The following is an 18281-nucleotide window of genomic DNA, read 5'->3' as shown; positions in this document are numbered from 1 at the left end:
ATGGGGAAGAATAATGAACAGGCAAGCACTTATAGTTGTAAACTGTGATAAGCACCATGAAGTGAAAGAACGTGCTACTGCATGAGAGTGTAGGAAGGGAATGGGGCTGGAGGATCTTTACAAGGCGGTCATGTAAGGCCTCCCTGAAGGGGGTTGACTTTTTTTTTTTTTTTTTTTAAGATTTTATTTATTTATTTGACAGAGAGATCACAAGTAGGCAGAGAGGCAGGCAGAGAGAGAGGAGGAAGCAGGCTCCCTGCCGAGCAGAGAGCCCGATGCGGGGCTCGATCCCAGGACTCTGAGATCATGACCTGAGCCGAAGGCAGCGGCTTAACCCACTGAGCCACCCAGGTGCCCCAGGGGGTTGACTTTTAAGCTAAGACCTGAAGGATAAGAGTGAGCCTGCCATGTTGAAAGGGAAGGACACAAGTGTAGGCCATTGTAGGCAGATGGAATAGCATGTTCCATTTGTGCCCTTGTGTCTGCCTCATTATCAGGGCTTTAGGAATAAGATCAGCTAGGGGGTTTCAGGGCCTGGTATTACGATCCAAACAGGCCTGTGCTGTGTGGCATGAAGTTTGAGTCATATGTGTGGAACATGAACTCTGGGCTGTCCTCTTAACAGGACATAGTAGGAAAAGCAGCTAGGTATTGGTAGGGGTGGGGAAGAGGACTTCAGCCCTGCCAGAGTACTCAGGAATTGTGTTTGCTAGGTTACTCAGGTCAGGTTTGAACCTTACAGGATCACATGGGTTTGGAATATCACACAAAGCAAAACATTTAAGGAATTGCTAAGGATAGCTCCATCAGTCCTGCATTTCACCTCAAACATATACACATTCCTAAGCAGAAAGTTTGCCCCTGCCAAACATGACCAAATGCCAGGGGTCAAACAGATCAGTCTTTCTGGTTCCATTTGATTCTCACTATAATATATGTCTTTTCACTACAGCCATGGCCACAGAGCAGACAGGTAATAGTGGACATGATGGGGAGAGGGGCTGGGAAACTGCTATGCATGGCCAGATAATATGGTTTGTGATGTTGTGCTTGGTGAGAACTGGTTGTGCCGAGTCTTCTCTGACTGTGGGTATGAACATTTGGCCTTTCATATCTAGCGAAGAGGCCCTAAGGGAACCCCTGCTGGAACCAAGGCTCAGAGCTCGTATACTTAGAGGCAGGAAATGCTGATAGTTCCAAGTTTCCGAGCCTGGAGACAAGTCTCCCTCATTCCCACAAATTTCCTCAGGCACCCAGTGAGATGACCAGGCGGAGGAAATGGAGGCATCCTGTAGAGGCATTTCTTTCTGACTACGGTAGCCCTTGCTTTTCAGATTACAGAAAAATGGCTGCCCTGCAGCTGATTCCCATTTCTTTTTAAAGACGGAAAGATGACTTGTGAAAAGGTCTATGTGACAACTGTTTGGGAACTTCCTCCCTGAGTTAGACTAGTGCTGTCTTTGCCAAGCTCTGTTTTCCTGGAATTGACTTGCTTTCTCATATAGAACTCCCAGGACCCAACAAAAGAGGTCAGGGAGAACATCATGTTTGAACAGCCTCCGGGACATTTTTTGCCTCAGAGACTAGGTTCCAGCAGAGCTAGCTGCCTGGGTGGCATGAAGTTTGAATCAGGTGCATGTAGCATGGAACCCTGGGCTGTCCCCTTGCAGATTCTAGTAGGAAAAGCTGCTCAGTATTGGTGGGTGTGCGGAGGAGTGTTTTGAAAGGGGAAGCCCTGGCAAGATGGAGTCCTCCTTTTTCTCTTTCCTTTCCCTGCCTCTCTCCACCCCCCTTAACTGTGAAGCCTGGACTAAATCCCTGGGTCGTGTGTTTTCTCTGAAGATTGAGGGTATTTAAATTCTAAAGGTCCTCCATTGCTAATGTTCTAAAGTTCTATGGTAGCAGCAAGGATGTTTTCCCCAGCTTCAACTAGAGCAGGCTATGCCCCTGAGCTTCACAAGAAAAAACACTTGTGTGACAGCACATACCATAGTCCAGGAAAGAATGACTTGTCCATGTAATAAAAGCTTCACACCAGGTACCTGCTTGATCTTTCTCCTCCACAACAAAGCAAATGGCTCGTCCTCTGTGATAAGAACTTTGGGGTGAGTCCTCGCAAGAGCAACAGGAAACCTAGCTCCAAAATCTTAGATACTGACGCTGCTCTTTCTTCATGAGGTTACTGCCAGTCTTCACAAACATTTTCAAAGACTGGTTTTCTGCTTTCTGGTGGATCTTAAGTAACCTGGGACTGTTTGCCAATGATTGATTCATACCAGACGCAGATGGTGGGCCACGTCTTCCTCATCAGTGCAGTGACCTGGGAAAGACAAAGACAAAGGGCCTTCAAAAAAAAAGGAATAGCTGCATTTCAGTGGCTGTTCTGTCCTTGTGATGGTGCCTTTAGCTGGAATCCTCTGTCGTGGCTTCTCTAAAAGTGAACACGGTACATACATACATACATAAATAAATAAATAAATAAATAAATATGACTGCATTGAGATTATGAAGATTTTTATTTCAGAACCACAGTATTGTATAACAGATGTTCTTTTTCAAAGTCACAGACTCCTTTTTAGTTAGATATGTTTGTCTTTGCAGTGGAAAACATACCACCATAGGCCTCATGGAGGAGAAAGACGTGAAAGCCTGTACTAGACCAAGCAGTACTGTCTATAGAGACAAGGAAGAGTCTATCAGTGAACCAACTGCCCAAAACAGTGCTGATGGAAAGATAGGCAGGTCCAGGGCTCAGGGTGGGGTCCTGTATAAACTGCCTAATATTCTTAATTTTACATAGGACTGATGGACGGCGCTGGTCTTTGGCCTCTTTGCCTTCTTCAGGCTATGGAACCAACACTCCTAGCTCTACTGTCTCAGTAAGTAGTTGGATCTTACCCCGAGGAACTACCTCCTGACAGGTTACCGCTGCCTATCCCTACAGGGTTGCAAAGTGGTTCTCAGTTTTTCTTCCAAAGTCAGTTTAAACTCAGAGAGATTGTTTGGAGATGAGGCTGAGTGGGGCAGTGGTGGCCCTTAACAGCCATAGCCAGATATAAACATTAAACACCTTTGGGAAGGACTAACCAGCATGCTCTCTGGGCATAATTTTTCCAAGTGGAGTCAGAGGGGGGCTTGAGGATGGACTTTTGCTTTGCCAGACATGGAGGACCCTAACCATGGTTCCCCCGCTTCCCTCAGCTTGCTTCTAGAACTGCAACCAAGAGCAGATAACCCCTCCCATGTCCCCAAGGCCTGGTGGACCCTCTTTCTCCTCTTTCACCTTTTCCTTTTAAAAAAGAAGGGAAGGATGATTGTTATTTGGTATTTGGTTTGATGTGTATCAGCAAAAAAGCTGGGCCTGTCTCTAAAACTTCTCATTATGTTTTTTTAGAGGAGGTTTTAGCCTAAAACACAACAGATATCCTAATTGCTGCTATGCACAATTGACCATAATCTGAGTCTTCCTCATTGAGCAAGTTTTAATTGAAGCCAGGATGACAAGGTTGGCAAAGTCATTCTGTAAAGAGTCAGATAGTAAGTACTGTAGGCTTTGCAGGCTGAGTCAGGCAGCCGGCTGGGTGGCCTGTTCCCCACGTCCTCCACCATTCTTCAGGTCTTCCCAGGGCAGCTTGTTGACATTTGTGACTCCCAAGCAGATAGAAGAAGTATCATTTCCTCCCTTGACTTACATATAACTCATAAATTAATCCAAAGATCTCATTGGTCTTTTAGCAGCAGTTAGGCTTCATATCTAACTTTCCCTATAATCCTTTACCCAGACAGGTGACCTTTTTAGACCTAAGGCAAGATATATATATATTCAGGTATGTATATATATACATATATATGTATATATATACATGAATGTGTATATATATATCAATCATATACTTGTTCAGTAAATTTTAATAGACTGAACCCATAGCAGCTGCTTATTTTATTTTGATACTTTAAAATACCAATTTTACTTCCTGTCCGTGGCAGTTGAGTGAAGATACTTTTTACAGCTTCTGTGCACATCATTTCCCAAAATGTGGCCAAGACAGAGCCCTGTGGAGACCTACCCTGAACTGTTCACAGCCTCACGTGTTATAATATTCCATGACAGAAGCCTGTGCTGTTTGCACCACCCCCCCGCCAAATTTTGATTTCTCACTTGGTATTGAGACTTACTTGTGGCAAGAGAGTTTTCTTTGTGTGGTGCTGCAGCTTTGACTCTGAATGGCTTTGAATATTTGAGCCCCAGATTCTTCATCATCTTTGATGAACAGAAGCTGAGCTAATGAGGTTAGACATGCCTGCTCTCTTAGCCAGTCTTGTCAGGAAAGGGGCCCTTCGCTGATTCTGGTGCTGTACCGGGCTGTCCCATGGCCGCTGCATCTGTGGGATACTTACAGGAGCATGACTTGCTCCCTCACGTGGTCTCTTGTGGTTGGCAGTGGGCTCATTGTCTGCAAATCTCAGTCATTGGGCCATGTCTGGAATTCTTCGTCATTTTCAGGTCAGGTCTAACCTTTGGGTTCCAGATCTAAAAGTAATTTTCTTCCCTGCCAGATTTTCTTGCCTACTTGTGTCCTTAGAGTCTGGCCACAGCCTGCCTAGCCTCAGCCATGCCAGTTGTCCTTTGGGTAACAGCCGAAAGGAAACATTACTGAGTTCTCCCAACATTGTGGAAGGGAAAACTTACAGGAATTCATTTGTAGGCTGGATATACTTGGGACAATTCCCCGGCCAGGAAGCATGATTTATTAATCACTTCCATTCCAGCTAGCCAAAAGCTTCACTGAGGGCAGAGCATCCATGCAGAAGAATCAGCCTTTTGCCTCCCAGAGAGGTTCCCTAGGTGGTTATAGAGCTCCCACACCTTGTGAATGCCTGGGTCCAACTGCCTGCCAGACTCGTGAAGGCTCCTAGTATCTTGGCTTCCTCAGGACTGAAGGCTCGGAAGGAGTAGAGAGGGGAATCATGCACAATGGATGCTAAAAGGACAAGGGCTGCTTTGGGTTCCCCGTGGGTTTACATTGACTAGCAAGTCCTCTCTGTGCCTGGACTGCCCTTAGACATGTCTGTAATGCTGCTTGTTGCTTTTCTCTCTAGTCATCATGTTCCTCACAGGAGAAACTCCACCAGTTGCCCTTCCAGCCCACAGCTGATGAGCTGCACTTTTTGACGAAGCATTTCAGCACAGAGAGTGTTCCAGATGAGGAGGGACGGCAGTCCCCAGCCATGCGGCCCCGCTCTCGCAGCCTCAGGTGAGGGCTACTCTCTGTCCGCTGCCTTAGGGCCTGTGGAGCCCAGCTTATGAGCACAGCAAAGGAATAGGCAAACATTTATAAAGGACAAGAGAGTAAAGAATTTAGGCTTTGGACGCCACACAGTCTCTGGGGCAACTACTTAACTCTGCTGTTGTAGCGTGAAAGCATCCACAGCCTTTCTGTAAACTTTATTAACGAAGACAGGCAGCGGGCCAGGTTTGGTCTGTGGGCCGTAGGTTGCCAACCCGGGGCTCTGCTCAAATGAGCCAAGGCCAGTGGTGCTCAGGTTGCCTGATGACGCTGCCAAGAGGTCCCTGCTTTTCTCCTAGAGTGTAGTTAGCAGTGGAAATATACTTAAGCTCCATGTAGTAAAAGGAGAGTGATAGTATCGTCCATTTTGATAGTACCTGGCTGTGGAACCCACAGGCCCAGGGCACAGGAACTAAGCAGCAAAGAAAGGGGCTGCTGAAGTTCACCCTTGTGGCTGACTTGGGAGGTGAAGCCTGCTTCAGAAGCAGAATGAAATGCCCATCGGAATTTCACTCATTTCCCTGAATCACCTGGGCTCATCAAACCAAACAAAGCTTAGCAGCTGATTTATCTGTGAATTCCTTCGATTGATTAGCTCTTTTCTTTGACATTAGCTGGTAAAATAATGCCAAAATTCCAGGTTAAGTGAAAATTAAAATGGGCGTGGCTTTAATGACTGAGTTCAGCTTTCCAGAATCCCTGGAAAATAATTAATTGGCTAATATGTTCGCAGTGGGAGCCCAAAGGAACAGGGCCTTCCACAAAGAATCCCCTCAGGTTATGTTGCTACTCTGAGTATCAGGGAGTAAGCTGAGCCAGACCACAAAGACTGGTTCAAGTTCAGAGACTGATGAAGATGATCACGGGGACTGCTGTGCAAAGGATCAAAAACACAAGTGAGTTTTTGTGTAGTGTGGATCCCAGTGCCTTTCTTTGTCTCACTCAGAGGAACACCTGAATCTTGGTGCTTTCTGCAGTCCACAGGGTAAACAGTTCATTGTTAGCCCATTTGAGACTGAGAGGGATATAGTATATCGGGGAAATCCCTGCTATATTACTCTTAAAATACTTGGTAATGTGTATGGATACAGCAAGCAGACCATGGCCCACTCCAAGGAGGAAAAGCAGAGAACAATTCTGAACCTTGCTCAGCCCGGGTCATGTGTCAGGGGCACCAAACTGGTGGCAGGACTCAAATATCCATTCATTTGTATGGCTCGAACTTTGAAATCCTTTAAGAAGATATAACTGCACATGGGCCAAAGAGGAAGATTTAGATGACCCAGGCTAATAACTCATTGCAGGCTGGATTGGCCTCATTTATCTCCCAGATCAGAGCCCAAGTTGGTCTCATTGGCTGCAGCTCGTTTGTTTGGAAAGGATACATATATACACAGTCTTCCTTTGGTTTTTCTGGTGGTGGTTTGATTTGATTCGATTCCTCGAACATGCTGGGATATACTCAGAACACCACTGGCCAAAGCAAAGAAGACCCAGAAAGTCCTGTTCTGGGGGAGGTCATCCTAGGAAAGCCACAAGTAGACTCAGGAGTGTTTTCCTCCTTTCTAGGCCTTTTCAGGCCCTGGCAGAGGTCTTTGTGGAAAGCCAGGCTTCTTATAGGAAGGTAGCCTATTTTCAGATGGCACCATTTGAGCTAAACAAGGTGTGCTGAGAGCTTCAGGAAAAAAGAAGGCTCTAGAACCCAGCACTCTTAAGGTGGGAGTGTGTGGGTGCTGCAGTCAGTGGGAGGGCAGGGACTCTGGGAATGGTCATCTTTCTTCTTGAGAGTTCCGTGGCACTAAAATAACACAATTGTTTCTTTCTTATTTAGTCCTGGACGGTCCCCAGTTTCCTTTGACAGTGAAATTATAATGATGAATCATGTATACAAAGAAAGATTCCCCAAGGTAAGGATCCTGAAGATGGCTGCCCTGCGGGAAGACTGGGGCTAAGGGGTGGAGCGTTCTCACCAGAGGCAATAAGAAGAACAGAAAGGCACTCAGGAGGAGGAGGCTACAAGCACAAGGCTGCTGGCCTGTTGGAGTAGAGGCAGGCAGCAGAGGACTGTGAGTTTGGGGCTCATATTTGCAGGGCCTCTATTTCTCCACTCCCTGGAGAGGTGTCTAGAGGGAGATGTTAGAAAGCTGTTGCCCCATATGTTATGGGGAAGGAAAAGACTGGGACCTTGTTTCTAACCATGCGCATCAGGGCCCCAAGTCAGGGTCCCTGCAGATCGGGATTGGCTGTCAGAAAGCATGTTCATTCTGTGCAGATTTCTTTAGCATTGCCTCGTCACCAGGCCTGGAGTGTGCACAGACTGGTGTGCTGGACTGGCAGGAGGTTGGCTGGAGGGAGCAGCAGGGTGGGAGACAGTTTTCAAGCAGGAAACTGCTGAGAAAGGAAGGCAGATTACTCTCCTGAGGGAGTTGAGAACTAGTCTTTGTGGCTGTGTGGTTTGGCTAGAAACCATTGTGTATGTGGAACCCAGGGGCTTGTTTTCCATTTGCATTTCTTTTTTGACATGGCATATCTATACGTTCTGACCTCACCTCCTCATGACAGGCCCTGTTCCTGCAGAACATAACCAGCTCTGTCAGAACCAGGGCACTGACACAGGCTCCCTGTTCAGGACAACAAGGAGCATGAAAACCTCAAGCCTCTTGTCCAGACTTCTCTGGGTCTACCTATTCCTCTGAGTGTAGGGGCTACAATGTGTGGTGGTTCCCTGCTCTTCTGAGAGTATCCTTTTTCTAGACTCCGGTATAGTCTCCTGGACACACGTGGATGGCTTAGGGAAATGATATGAAGCCCTGTGCTTTCCCTCTTGACATACACAGTGAAGGATAGCAGTAAGGAAGGACATACATCCTGGAACCAGACTGAATGGGTTAAAATCTGCTCCTACCATTTACTAGCTATAGGACCCTGGACAGATTACTTATTTTTTTTTTTTAAGATTTTATTTGAGAGAGAGAGAGAGAGCAGATAGTGACAGAAATAACGAGAGACAGCATAAACAGGGAGGAGATGGAGGAGCAGGCTCTCTCTGAGCAAGGAGCCCAGTACAGGGCTTGATCCCAGAACTCTGGGATCATGACCTGAACTAAGGGCAGACGCTTAACTGACTGAGCCACCCAGGAGCCCCTACCCTGGACGGGTGGTTTAACTTCTTTGAGCTTCATTTGCCTCATTTGTAGTTTGGGATAATAAGAGCATTTATCTCATAGAGAGTTTATGAAGATTAATGAGCATTAAACAATTCTAACTGGGCCCAGAACATAGTAAGCACTCAGTAAGTGTGAGCTGTTATTTCTCTGCTGCCCTGGGCCCTATGGTCTATGTCTTCTAGCCTTGAAGCAGGCTTTAGAGAATAAGAGTGAGGAAGAAGGGCACAATAGTCAGCTAAGGAATCATGTTATGCTTGATCCTTTATAGCGAAGTTGAGGAGTTGGGGTGGCTTAAAATGGACCTTAAATTTGGTTGCATGAATACAGCTAGATAGTTTCAGATCATTCTGAGTACCTAAGAAATCAGTCAAAGATCAGAGACAAGAAATGCTTAACTCTGCAAGTAGAAAAGTGACCACTTTTGGGGAGGTAGGAGATGCTGAGACTTGAATCCAGGGTGATGTGTCAGAATACGGTGGAAGGAAGGGAGCCTGCTTAAGGAAGATACCACAAAGTATTATAAGCAGCGGAGTGCAAAATCGGACTTTTCAGAAGTCTGCTACAGTGGGGTACATCCCTTGTTTAAAAGTGCTCAGGTGGCAAAGTGGGGTGGAATCCCAGGGTCCATAGCATGGTGTCAGGATCCCTGGGATCACAAGAAGAGAGGGGGTATCTGAGTGTGGCAGAGTTCCCAGGCACAAGAGTGGTGAAAACGGCTAGAAACAGCGAGTCTAGGTGCCGGCTTTCTGCTCTTTGTTGCTGTAAACTGTGAATTGCTGTGCAATCATGGGACCGCTTTCCTGGCAGGGGACCATCCAGCAAAAGGGAGAAGGAAGGGGAGGACCCCCGCCCTCCCCTGGGAGAAAGAACACTGGTCCATGCTACAGGTGTCCATAAAATCTGGAGTTTTGAGGGGTGCCTGGGTGGCTCAGTCAGTTAAGCGTCTGCCTTCAGTTCAGGTCAGGATCTCAGGGTCCTGGGATCGAGCTCTGCCTAGGGCTCCCAGCTCAGTGGGGAGTCTTCTCCTTCTCCCTTTGTTTGCTCATGCTCTCTCTCAAATAAGTAAATAAGTCTTAAAAAAAATGGAGTTTTGAAACTTACCCATGTGCTTGAGATGAAAACACTCAGGCACAGGCCAGGTGAGCACAGAATTCTGAGGAAAACCTGAGAGACAAGAGTGATTGACTGCTTTTCTGTGAGGGCTCACCAAAGAGTTGGTGAAGAGAGCATGAACTTTCAGCTCTGGGGCTAGAGATCAGCCTCCATTTTCATCCCTCCCGTTGGTGCTGAAAGCCTTCAGGGAGCAAAACAGCACCACATAGTAGAATCCCGAGCCGCTTACACCAAGGCTTGACTCCCTTTGCACTGAAGGCAAATTTCCACTAGGGCAAGTACATCTGAGAATTAGTGTCCCCTCTCCCAAAAGAGCAGCTTGAACAACTGGCTCACATCAAGTTTACTGATCATAGATGGCTGCAGACCTTCAGCTTTATATATATAGTATTTGTTGTTTTGATTTTTTTAATACTTTAGTCTTTCAGTATTTTTTTTCACTTATTTTATTTTTTTCAATTCTTTTTAAATTTAAAATTTTTAAATATGTACATTATATATATATTTATTTTGTGTTGCATTGTATTTTATTTTGTATTTATATAAATATCTGTATTTTATTTTGTTTATATATATAAGTTTTTCCTTCTTTCCTATCTGGGATCTACTTTCTTAAAATAAGCAGACCAAAACACACCCAGGATCTAGTTTTTTATTTTGTTTTGTTTTTCTTGTTTGAGTTTTTTTTTTTTCTTGTTTTGTTTTTGTTTTTGTTCTGTTTTGTTTTGTTTTCTATTGTTGTTTTTTTTCTATTCTTTTTTTTTTTCTGGATAAAATGATGGGATGGAGAAATTCACCCCAAAAGAAAGAACAGGAGGTATTACTCATTGCCAGGGATTTAATCAATAGAGATATAAGTAAGATGTCTGAACTATAATTTAAAATGATTATAGGGGCGCCTGGGTGGCTCAGTGGGTTAAGCCGCTGCCTTCGGCTCGGGTCATGATCTCAGGGTCCTGGGATCGAGTCCTGCATCAGGCTCTCTGCTCGGCGGAGAGCCTGCTTCCTCCTCTCTCTCTGTCTCTCTCTCTCTCTGCCTGCCTCTCTGCCTACTTGTGATCTCTCTCTGTGAAATAAATAAATGAAATCTTTAAAAAAAATAAAAAATAAAATGATTATAAAAATACTAGCTGGGCTTGAAAAAAGCATAGAAGACACTATAGAATTACCAAGATGCAGTCGTAAATGGAGGCTGTAAAAATGAGAATGAATGAGGCAGAAGAGTGAGTCAGTTATATAGAAGATAAAATGATGGAAAATAAGGAAACTGAAAAGAAGAGAGAAAGAAAACTACTGGATCATGAAGGAAAACTTAGAGAATTCAGCAATTCCAGGAAGCAAAATAATATCCAGATAATAGGGGTCCCAGAAGATGTGGAGCAAGAGAGAGGGGCAGAAGGTTTATTTGAACAAACTATAGCTGAGAACTTTCCTATTCTGAGGAAGGAAACAGGCATTTCAAATTCAGGAGACACAGAGAGCCCCCCTCAAAATCAATTAAAATAGGTCAACACCTCAGCATATAATAGTGAAGCTTGCAAATTTCAAAAATGAAGACAAAATCCTGAAAGCAGCTTCAGACAAGAGGTCCTTAACCTACAAGGGTAGACACATGTGAGTAGCAGACCTGTTCACAGAGACATGGCGGGCCAGAAAAGACAGACATGATATATTCAATGTGCTAAGTGGGAAAAATATGCAGCTGAGAATAGTTTATCCAGTAAGGCTGTCATTCGGAAAGGGAGAGAGAAAGAGTTTCCAGGACAAACAAAAACTAAAGGGATCTGTGAACACTAAACCAGCCCTGCAAGAAATACTAAAGGAGAACCTTTGAGCAGAAAGTACAAAAGTAACAAAGACCAGAAAGGAATAGAGACAATCTACAGGAGCATTGACTTTACAGGTAGTACAGCGGCACTGAATTCATATCTCTCAGTGATTACTCTGAATGTAAATGGACTAAATGCTCCAATCAAAAGACACAGGGTGTCAGAATGGATTTAAAAAACAAGATCCAGGGCACCTGGGTGGCTCAGTGGGTTAAAGCCTCTGCCTTCGGCTCAGGTCATGATCCCAGAGTCCTGGGATTGAGGCCCGCATCGGGCTCTCTGCTCAGCGGAGAGCCTGCTTCCTCCTCTCTCTCTGACTGCCTTTCTGCCTACTTGTGATCTATCTCTCTGTCAAATAAATAAATAAAATCTTAAAAAAAAAAAAAAAAAAAAACAAGATCCAGGGACCCTGGTTTGGCTCAGTCAATTAAGCATCTGTCTTTGGCTAGGTAATGATCCCAAGGTCCTGGGATCAAGTCACCCATTGGTCTCCCTACTCAGTGAGGAGCCTGTTTCTCTCTCTCTCCCTCCCCTTGCTTATGTTCTTTCTCTTGCTCTCTCTCTCTCTCTGTGTCAAATAAATAAATAAGATCTTTTTTAAAATTTTTAAAAAATGAATGGGTCAACCAAAAAATTAAAGAAATTTTTAAAAAACATATGGAAGCAAATGAAAATGAAAACACAACAGTTCAGAACCTTTGGGATGGACCAAAGGCAGTCCTAAGAGGGAAGTATGGCTATATAGGCCTTCCTCAAGAAACAAGAAAAGTCTCAAATACACAGCATAAGCTTACACCTAAAGGAGCTGGAAAAAGAACAGTAAATAAAGCCTAAATCCAGCAGGAGAAGAGAAATAATAAAGATTAGAGCAAAAGTCAATGACCTAGAATTAAAAAAACAAAACAAAACAGTGAAACAGATCAACTAAACTAGGAGCTGTTTCTTTGAAAGGATTAATGATGAATAAACCCCTAGCCAGATTTACCAAAAAGGGAAAGAGAAAGAGTCCAAATAAATCAAATCATAAAAGAAAGAGGAGCAATCACAACCAACACTGAAGAAATACAATTATAAGAGAATATTATGAGCAATTATATGCCAACAAATTAGGCAGTCTGTAAGAGATGGATGCATTCCTAGAAATATATAAACTACCAAAACTGAAACAGGAAGAAGTAGAAAACCTGAACAGAACCATAACCAGCAAAGAAATTGAATTAGTAATCAAAAATACCCAAAAAAACAAGAGTCCAGGACCAGAGAGCCTCCCAATGGAATTTTACCAAGAGTTTAAAGAATTAATACCTATTGTTCTGAAACTGTTTCAAAAAATAGAAATGCCCATCTGTACCCTAATACTCATAGCAGCAATGGCCACAGTCGCCAAACTGTGGAAAGAACCAAGATGCCCTTCAACAGACGAATGGATAAGGAAGATGTAGTCCATATAAACTATGGAGTGTTATGCCTCCATCAGAAAGGATGAATACCCAACTTTTGTAGCAACATGGACGGGACTGGAAGAGATTATGTTGAGTAAATAAGCCAAGCAGAGAGAGTCAATTATCATATGGTTTCACTTATTTGTGGAGCATAAGAAATAACACGGAGGACATGGGGAGATGGAGAGGAGAAGGGAGTTGGGGGAAATTGGAGGGGGAGATGAATCATGAGAGACTATGAACTCTGAAAAACAATTTGAGGGTTTTGAAGGGGCAGGGGGTGGGAGGTTGGGTGAGCCTCGTGGTGGGTATTATGGAGGGCATGTATTGCACAGAACACTGGGTGTGGTACATAAACAATGAATTCTGGGACACTGAAAAGAAATTTAAAAAATAAAATTTAAAAAAATTAATACTTTCTGGGGCACCTGGGTGGCTCAGTGGGTTGAGCCTCTGCCTTGGGCTCAGGTCATGATCTCAGGGTCATGGGATCGAGCCCCGCATCGGGCTCTCTGCTTAGTGGGGAGCCTGCTTCCCTCTCTCTCTCTCTCTCTCTCCCTCTCTCTGCCTGTGTCTCTGCCTACTTGGGATCTCTGTCAAATAAATAAATAAAATCTTTTTAAAAAATTAATACTTTCTGAGAGTTCAATATTAAAAGTCAGCCTTTTGGCAAAGGAAAAAAAAAGAGAAACGGAAGGAAAACTTTCAAACTCCTTCTGTGAGGCCAGCATTACCATGATCCCAAAACCAGACAAAGATCCCACCAAAAAGGAGAATTACAGACCAATATCCCTGGTAAACATGGATGCAGAAATTCTCACCAAGATAATAACTAGTAGGATCCAACAGTACATTAAAAGGATTATTCACCACAACCAAGTGGGATTTATTCCTGGGCAGCAGGGGTGGTTCAACATTCGCCTATCAATCAGTATGATATACTACATAAATAAAGGACAAGAACTATATGATCCTCTCAGTAAATGCAGAAAAAGCATTTGGCAAGATTTAGCATCCTTTCTTGATAAAAATTCTCCACCATGGAGGGATAGAGGGAACATACCTCAATATCATAAAAGCCATACACAGAAAACCCACAGCAAATATCATCGTCAATGGGGAAAAACAGAGCTTTTCCCCTAAGGAAGGTCAGGAACATGACAGGGATGTCCACTCTCACCACGGTTGTTCAACCTAGTACTGTAAGTCCTAGTCTTGGCAGTCAGACAACAGAAAGAAATAAAAGGCATCCAAATCAGTAAAGAAGAAGTCAGACTTTCACTCTTCACAGACAACACGATAATTTATTTAGAAAACCCAAAAGACTCCACCAGAAAATTGCTAGAACTGATAGAGGAATTCATCAAAATCGCAGGATATAAAATCAGTGCACAAAAGTCAATTGCATTTCTATACACTAACAATGAAGCAGAAGAAAGAGAAATCAAGGAATCAACCCCATTTACAATTGCACCAAAACCCATAAGACACCTAAGAATAAACCTAACCAAAGAGGTAAAAGGATCTGTATTCTGAACACCATAGAACACCCATGAAAGAAATTGAAGAAGACACAAAGAAATGGAAAAATATTCCATGGTCATGGATTGGAAGAAAAAATACTGTGAAAATGTCTGTGCTACCTAAAGCAATCTACACATTCAATGCAATCCTTATCAAAATACCATCAGCATTTTTCAGAGCTGGAACAAACAATCTTAAATTTTGTATGGAACCAGAAAAGATCTCAAATAACCAAAGCAATGTTGAAAAAGAAAACCAAAGCTGGAGGCATCACAATTCTGGACTGTACTACAAAGGTGTAATAATCATCAAGATAGTATAGTACTGGCACAAAAACAGACACAGAGACCAATGAAATAGACTAGAGAATCCAGAAGTGGATCCTTAGCTCTGTGGTCAGCTAATCTTCGACCAAGCAGGAAAGAATATCCAATGAAAAAGAGACAGTCACTTCAACAAATGGTGTTGGGAAAATTGGGTAGCCACGTGCAGAAGAATGAAACTGGACTGTTTCCTTACACCACACACAAAAATAGACTCAAAATGAATGAAAGACCTCTAAATCTGAGACAGTTGTCCATCAGAATCCTAGAGGAGAACCCAGGTGGCAGCCTCTTTGACCTCAGCCACAGCATATTCTTGCTAGACATGTCTCCAAAGGCAAGAGAAACAAAGGGGAAAATGAATTATTGGGACTTCATCAAGATAAAAAGCTCTTGCATAGCAAGAGAAACAGTCAACAGAACTAAAAGGCAATCTACGTAATGGGAGAAAATATTTGCAAATGCTGCATCAGATAAAGATCTAGTGTCCAATATCTATAAAGAACTTCTCAAACTCAACACCCAAAGAACCGAAAAAATCCGGTTAAGAAATAGGCAGAAGATATGAACAGACATTTCTGCAAAGAAGACATACAAATGGCCAAAAGACACATTTAAAAAAATTTTCCACATCACTCATTTGGCATCAGGGAAATACAAATCAGAATCACAATGAGATACTACCTCACACCAATCAGAATGGCTGAAATTAACAAGTCAGGAAACAACAGATGTTGGCAAGAATGCAGAAAAAGGGGAACCCTCTTGGGTTGTTGGTAGGAATGCAAACTGGTGCAGCCACTCTGGAAAACAGTAAGAAGGTTCCTCAAGAAAGTTATAGAGCTACCCTACAACCCAGTGATTGCACTACTGGGTATTTATCCAGAGGATACAAATGTAGTGATTTGAAGGGACACATGACACCGCAGTGTTTATAGCAGCAATGTCCACAATAGCCAAACTATGGAAAGAGCCCAGATGTCCAATGACAGTTGAATAAAGAAGATGTCGTATTTATATACAATGGAATATTACTCAGCCATGAAAGAGAATGAAATCTTGCCACCTGCAATGATGTGAATGGAACCAAAGTAATATTATGTTAAGTGAAATAAGTTAGTCAGAGGAAGACAAATGCCATATGATTTTACTCATGTGAAATTTAAGAAACAAAACATGAACAGAGGGGAAGGGAAGGAAAAATCAGATGGAAATAGGGAGGCAAACCAAAAGAGATGCTGAACTATAAGAAACAAAAGGAGGGTTGCTGGAAGGGAGGTGGGTTGGGGTGGGTGATGGGCAATGAGGAGGGTATGTGATGTAACGAGTGCCGGGTATTACATGCAACAGATAAATCACTAAATTCTGCCCCTGAAACTAATAATAGACTATAGGTTAACTAAATTGAATTTAAGTGAAGAATTTTTTTTTAAAGTTTAGGAGTATGTAGTGTTTAAAATGCACCTCACATGTTTCGTCCCTCTCCTCATATGTGTTACGTATAGTATTGTCATTCTAACATTGCATGTGCTTTGTATGGATGTCTCCGCCAATGTTAAGATGCACCCTTAGAGAAAATGTATTAAGATTCCTTTTGTTGGGGGCGCCTGGGTGGCTCAGTGGGATAAAGCCTCTGCCTTGGGCTCAGTCATGATCCCAGGGTCCTGGGATCGAGCCCCACTTCGGGCTCTCTGCTCCGAGGGGAGCCTGCTTTCTCCTCGCTCTCTGCCTGCCTCTCTGCCTGCTTGTGATCTCTGTCAAATAAATAAATAAAATCTTTAAAAAAAGAAAAAGATTCCTTTTCTTCCATCCTTCTTCCCTCCCCTCTGTCTCTCCACACACCATATACCTGTGTGCACATATACTTAGATATGTGTTTATATTCGTGGCTCTAGATGGTTTCACATAAACACTTTCACTACATAACTAGTTGGCTGCTAGGCAATTCTGCTGTAAAACCTAAGGTCCCCCAAAATAAATGAAGGACATTCATTAGAAAGGCATAATGAAACAAAAAATGAATAACAAAATTAAAAGGCTATTGCAAAATACAAAATATTTTAATACGTTCAAAATGTATAATATAGATTCATGGCAACAGCACAAATAACTGATTTTATTTTGATTTTTGATTGTACCTCTGCACTTGTCTTCAAAGTCTTTTGGTTATAATATTAGACATTTTGGGTTTGCTTATGATTCATCATCTTGCTTGGCTTCGCACTTTTTCTTTTTTCACCAAAATTTCATCCTTCATTAAGAGAAGTATTAGTTTCAATTAGCAATAATCGCGCCTCGGATAAACCTCATTGGCTACGATACTGCCACTGCGCAAAGCTAAGAGAAGTATTAGTTTCTACATACAAGGATACGTATTTTTTTAAAAGATTGATTGATTTGAGAAAGAGCAAGCATGAGCAGGAGGGGCAGAGGGAGAAAGAGGGAGAGTCCTAAGCAGACTCCAAGCCAAGTGCAGAGCCCAGTGCGGGCCTGATATTACAACCTGAGCCAAAACCAAGAGCCGGACACTTAACTGACTGGGCCACACAGGCACCTCACGAGAATGTGTATTTATAACTAAGCCTTGTGTTGCATTGTGAAAGCCTTCCGTGCTGTTGTTTGTCCTTAGCATATTGTCACATGTCCGTTTATAGACGTTCCAGATTCTATGGGAAATGTAGGTTCAAAACTCTGAGCCACTGTATAGACTGTTACGAAGGCTAGGATGTGTATGAAGAATGAGAGTACTAACTGCATCATTGGAGAAATGAAACCAAACTGCCAAATGAATCGGTCAACCAGTTATTGTTTTCCTTTACAGCAAAATTGCTTTATGGCCAATTAGTTAAGCGGTAAAAATGTGGCAAAATGCTTATGGTGAAAATATCTCACACACATACACACACGCGAGCACGCAAACACACACACACACACACACACACTCCTGAACACACACTGAAATCAGAAATTGCCCCCTAGTGGCAAAGGAAAGAAGGCCAAGTCCTAGATAGGCAGCCAGAAACTTGTTAACTGGTGTAATTTATCATTTGGCATGACTATGCAGTTAGGTCCCCGAGAAGCTCCTGAGCCAGACACCTCTTCTGCCCTGCTGAGGGTCCAGGTCCATGAGGAGGCAGGTTCACACCTTCAGTAAACACTCTTTGAGCATCTGCTTAGTCCACTTGGGTCCTAAGGTCAAGTAAGAGGCTCCTGAGGTAAATCTAATTCTCTCTGATGTGAAATTCCCAGTGCAGAGAAGTCTTTAGAAAGCATCAGTGTCCATGCAGTAAGATTATGCAGTTGGGAGGGCCAGTGGCAGCACAGAGGAAAGGAAATCCTAGGTGGTCTGGAGGAATCAAAGACTTCTCAGGAGAGACAGACGATGTGGGAACTGAAATTGGAGGAATTTCTAGGAGTTTGCCAGGCTGGCCTGGCAGGTGAAGGAGCCACACACAGGGAACAACATCAACAGGCCTGAGGCAGCACATTAAAGGGTGGGGGGCGGGGGGTGAGCGTGGGTAGCAGCAACCACTTCCAGGTCCTCAGAGCAAAAGAGCACACCCTCCAAAGAGTGGGGTAGAGAAACAAGGCCAGA

At 43.4% G+C, this 18281-nt stretch overlaps 1 protein-coding gene and 1 pseudogene across 14 annotated transcripts in view; one reads left to right on the top strand and one right to left on the bottom strand.

The window, feature by feature from the left end:
- Window positions 1–18281, top strand: part of MAST2 (microtubule associated serine/threonine kinase 2) — a 208642-nt gene that overhangs the window by 171050 nt on the left and 19311 nt on the right. For 9 of the 14 annotated variants that reach the window (XM_047725734.1, XM_047725732.1, XM_047725730.1 and 6 more), the window contains 4 exons: window positions 953–973; window positions 2801–2879; window positions 5101–5255; window positions 7120–7195. In XM_047725734.1, coding sequence (XP_047581690.1) covers window positions 953–973; window positions 2801–2879; window positions 5101–5255; window positions 7120–7195 — 331 coding nt within the window. The remainder of the gene's footprint in view (window positions 1–952; window positions 974–2800; window positions 2880–5100; window positions 5256–7119; window positions 7196–18281) is intronic. The other 5 variants (XM_047725738.1, XM_047725735.1, XM_047725733.1 and 2 more) reach the window with 1 other exon arrangement.
- Window positions 16918–17025, bottom strand: LOC125099405 (uncharacterized; annotated as a pseudogene).

This window comes from Lutra lutra, chromosome 4 (assembly GCF_902655055.1).
Source record: "Lutra lutra chromosome 4, mLutLut1.2, whole genome shotgun sequence".
Lineage (NCBI taxonomy): Eukaryota > Metazoa > Chordata > Mammalia > Carnivora > Mustelidae > Lutra > Lutra lutra.
This window is presented reverse-complemented; position numbering and strand designations above follow the sequence as displayed.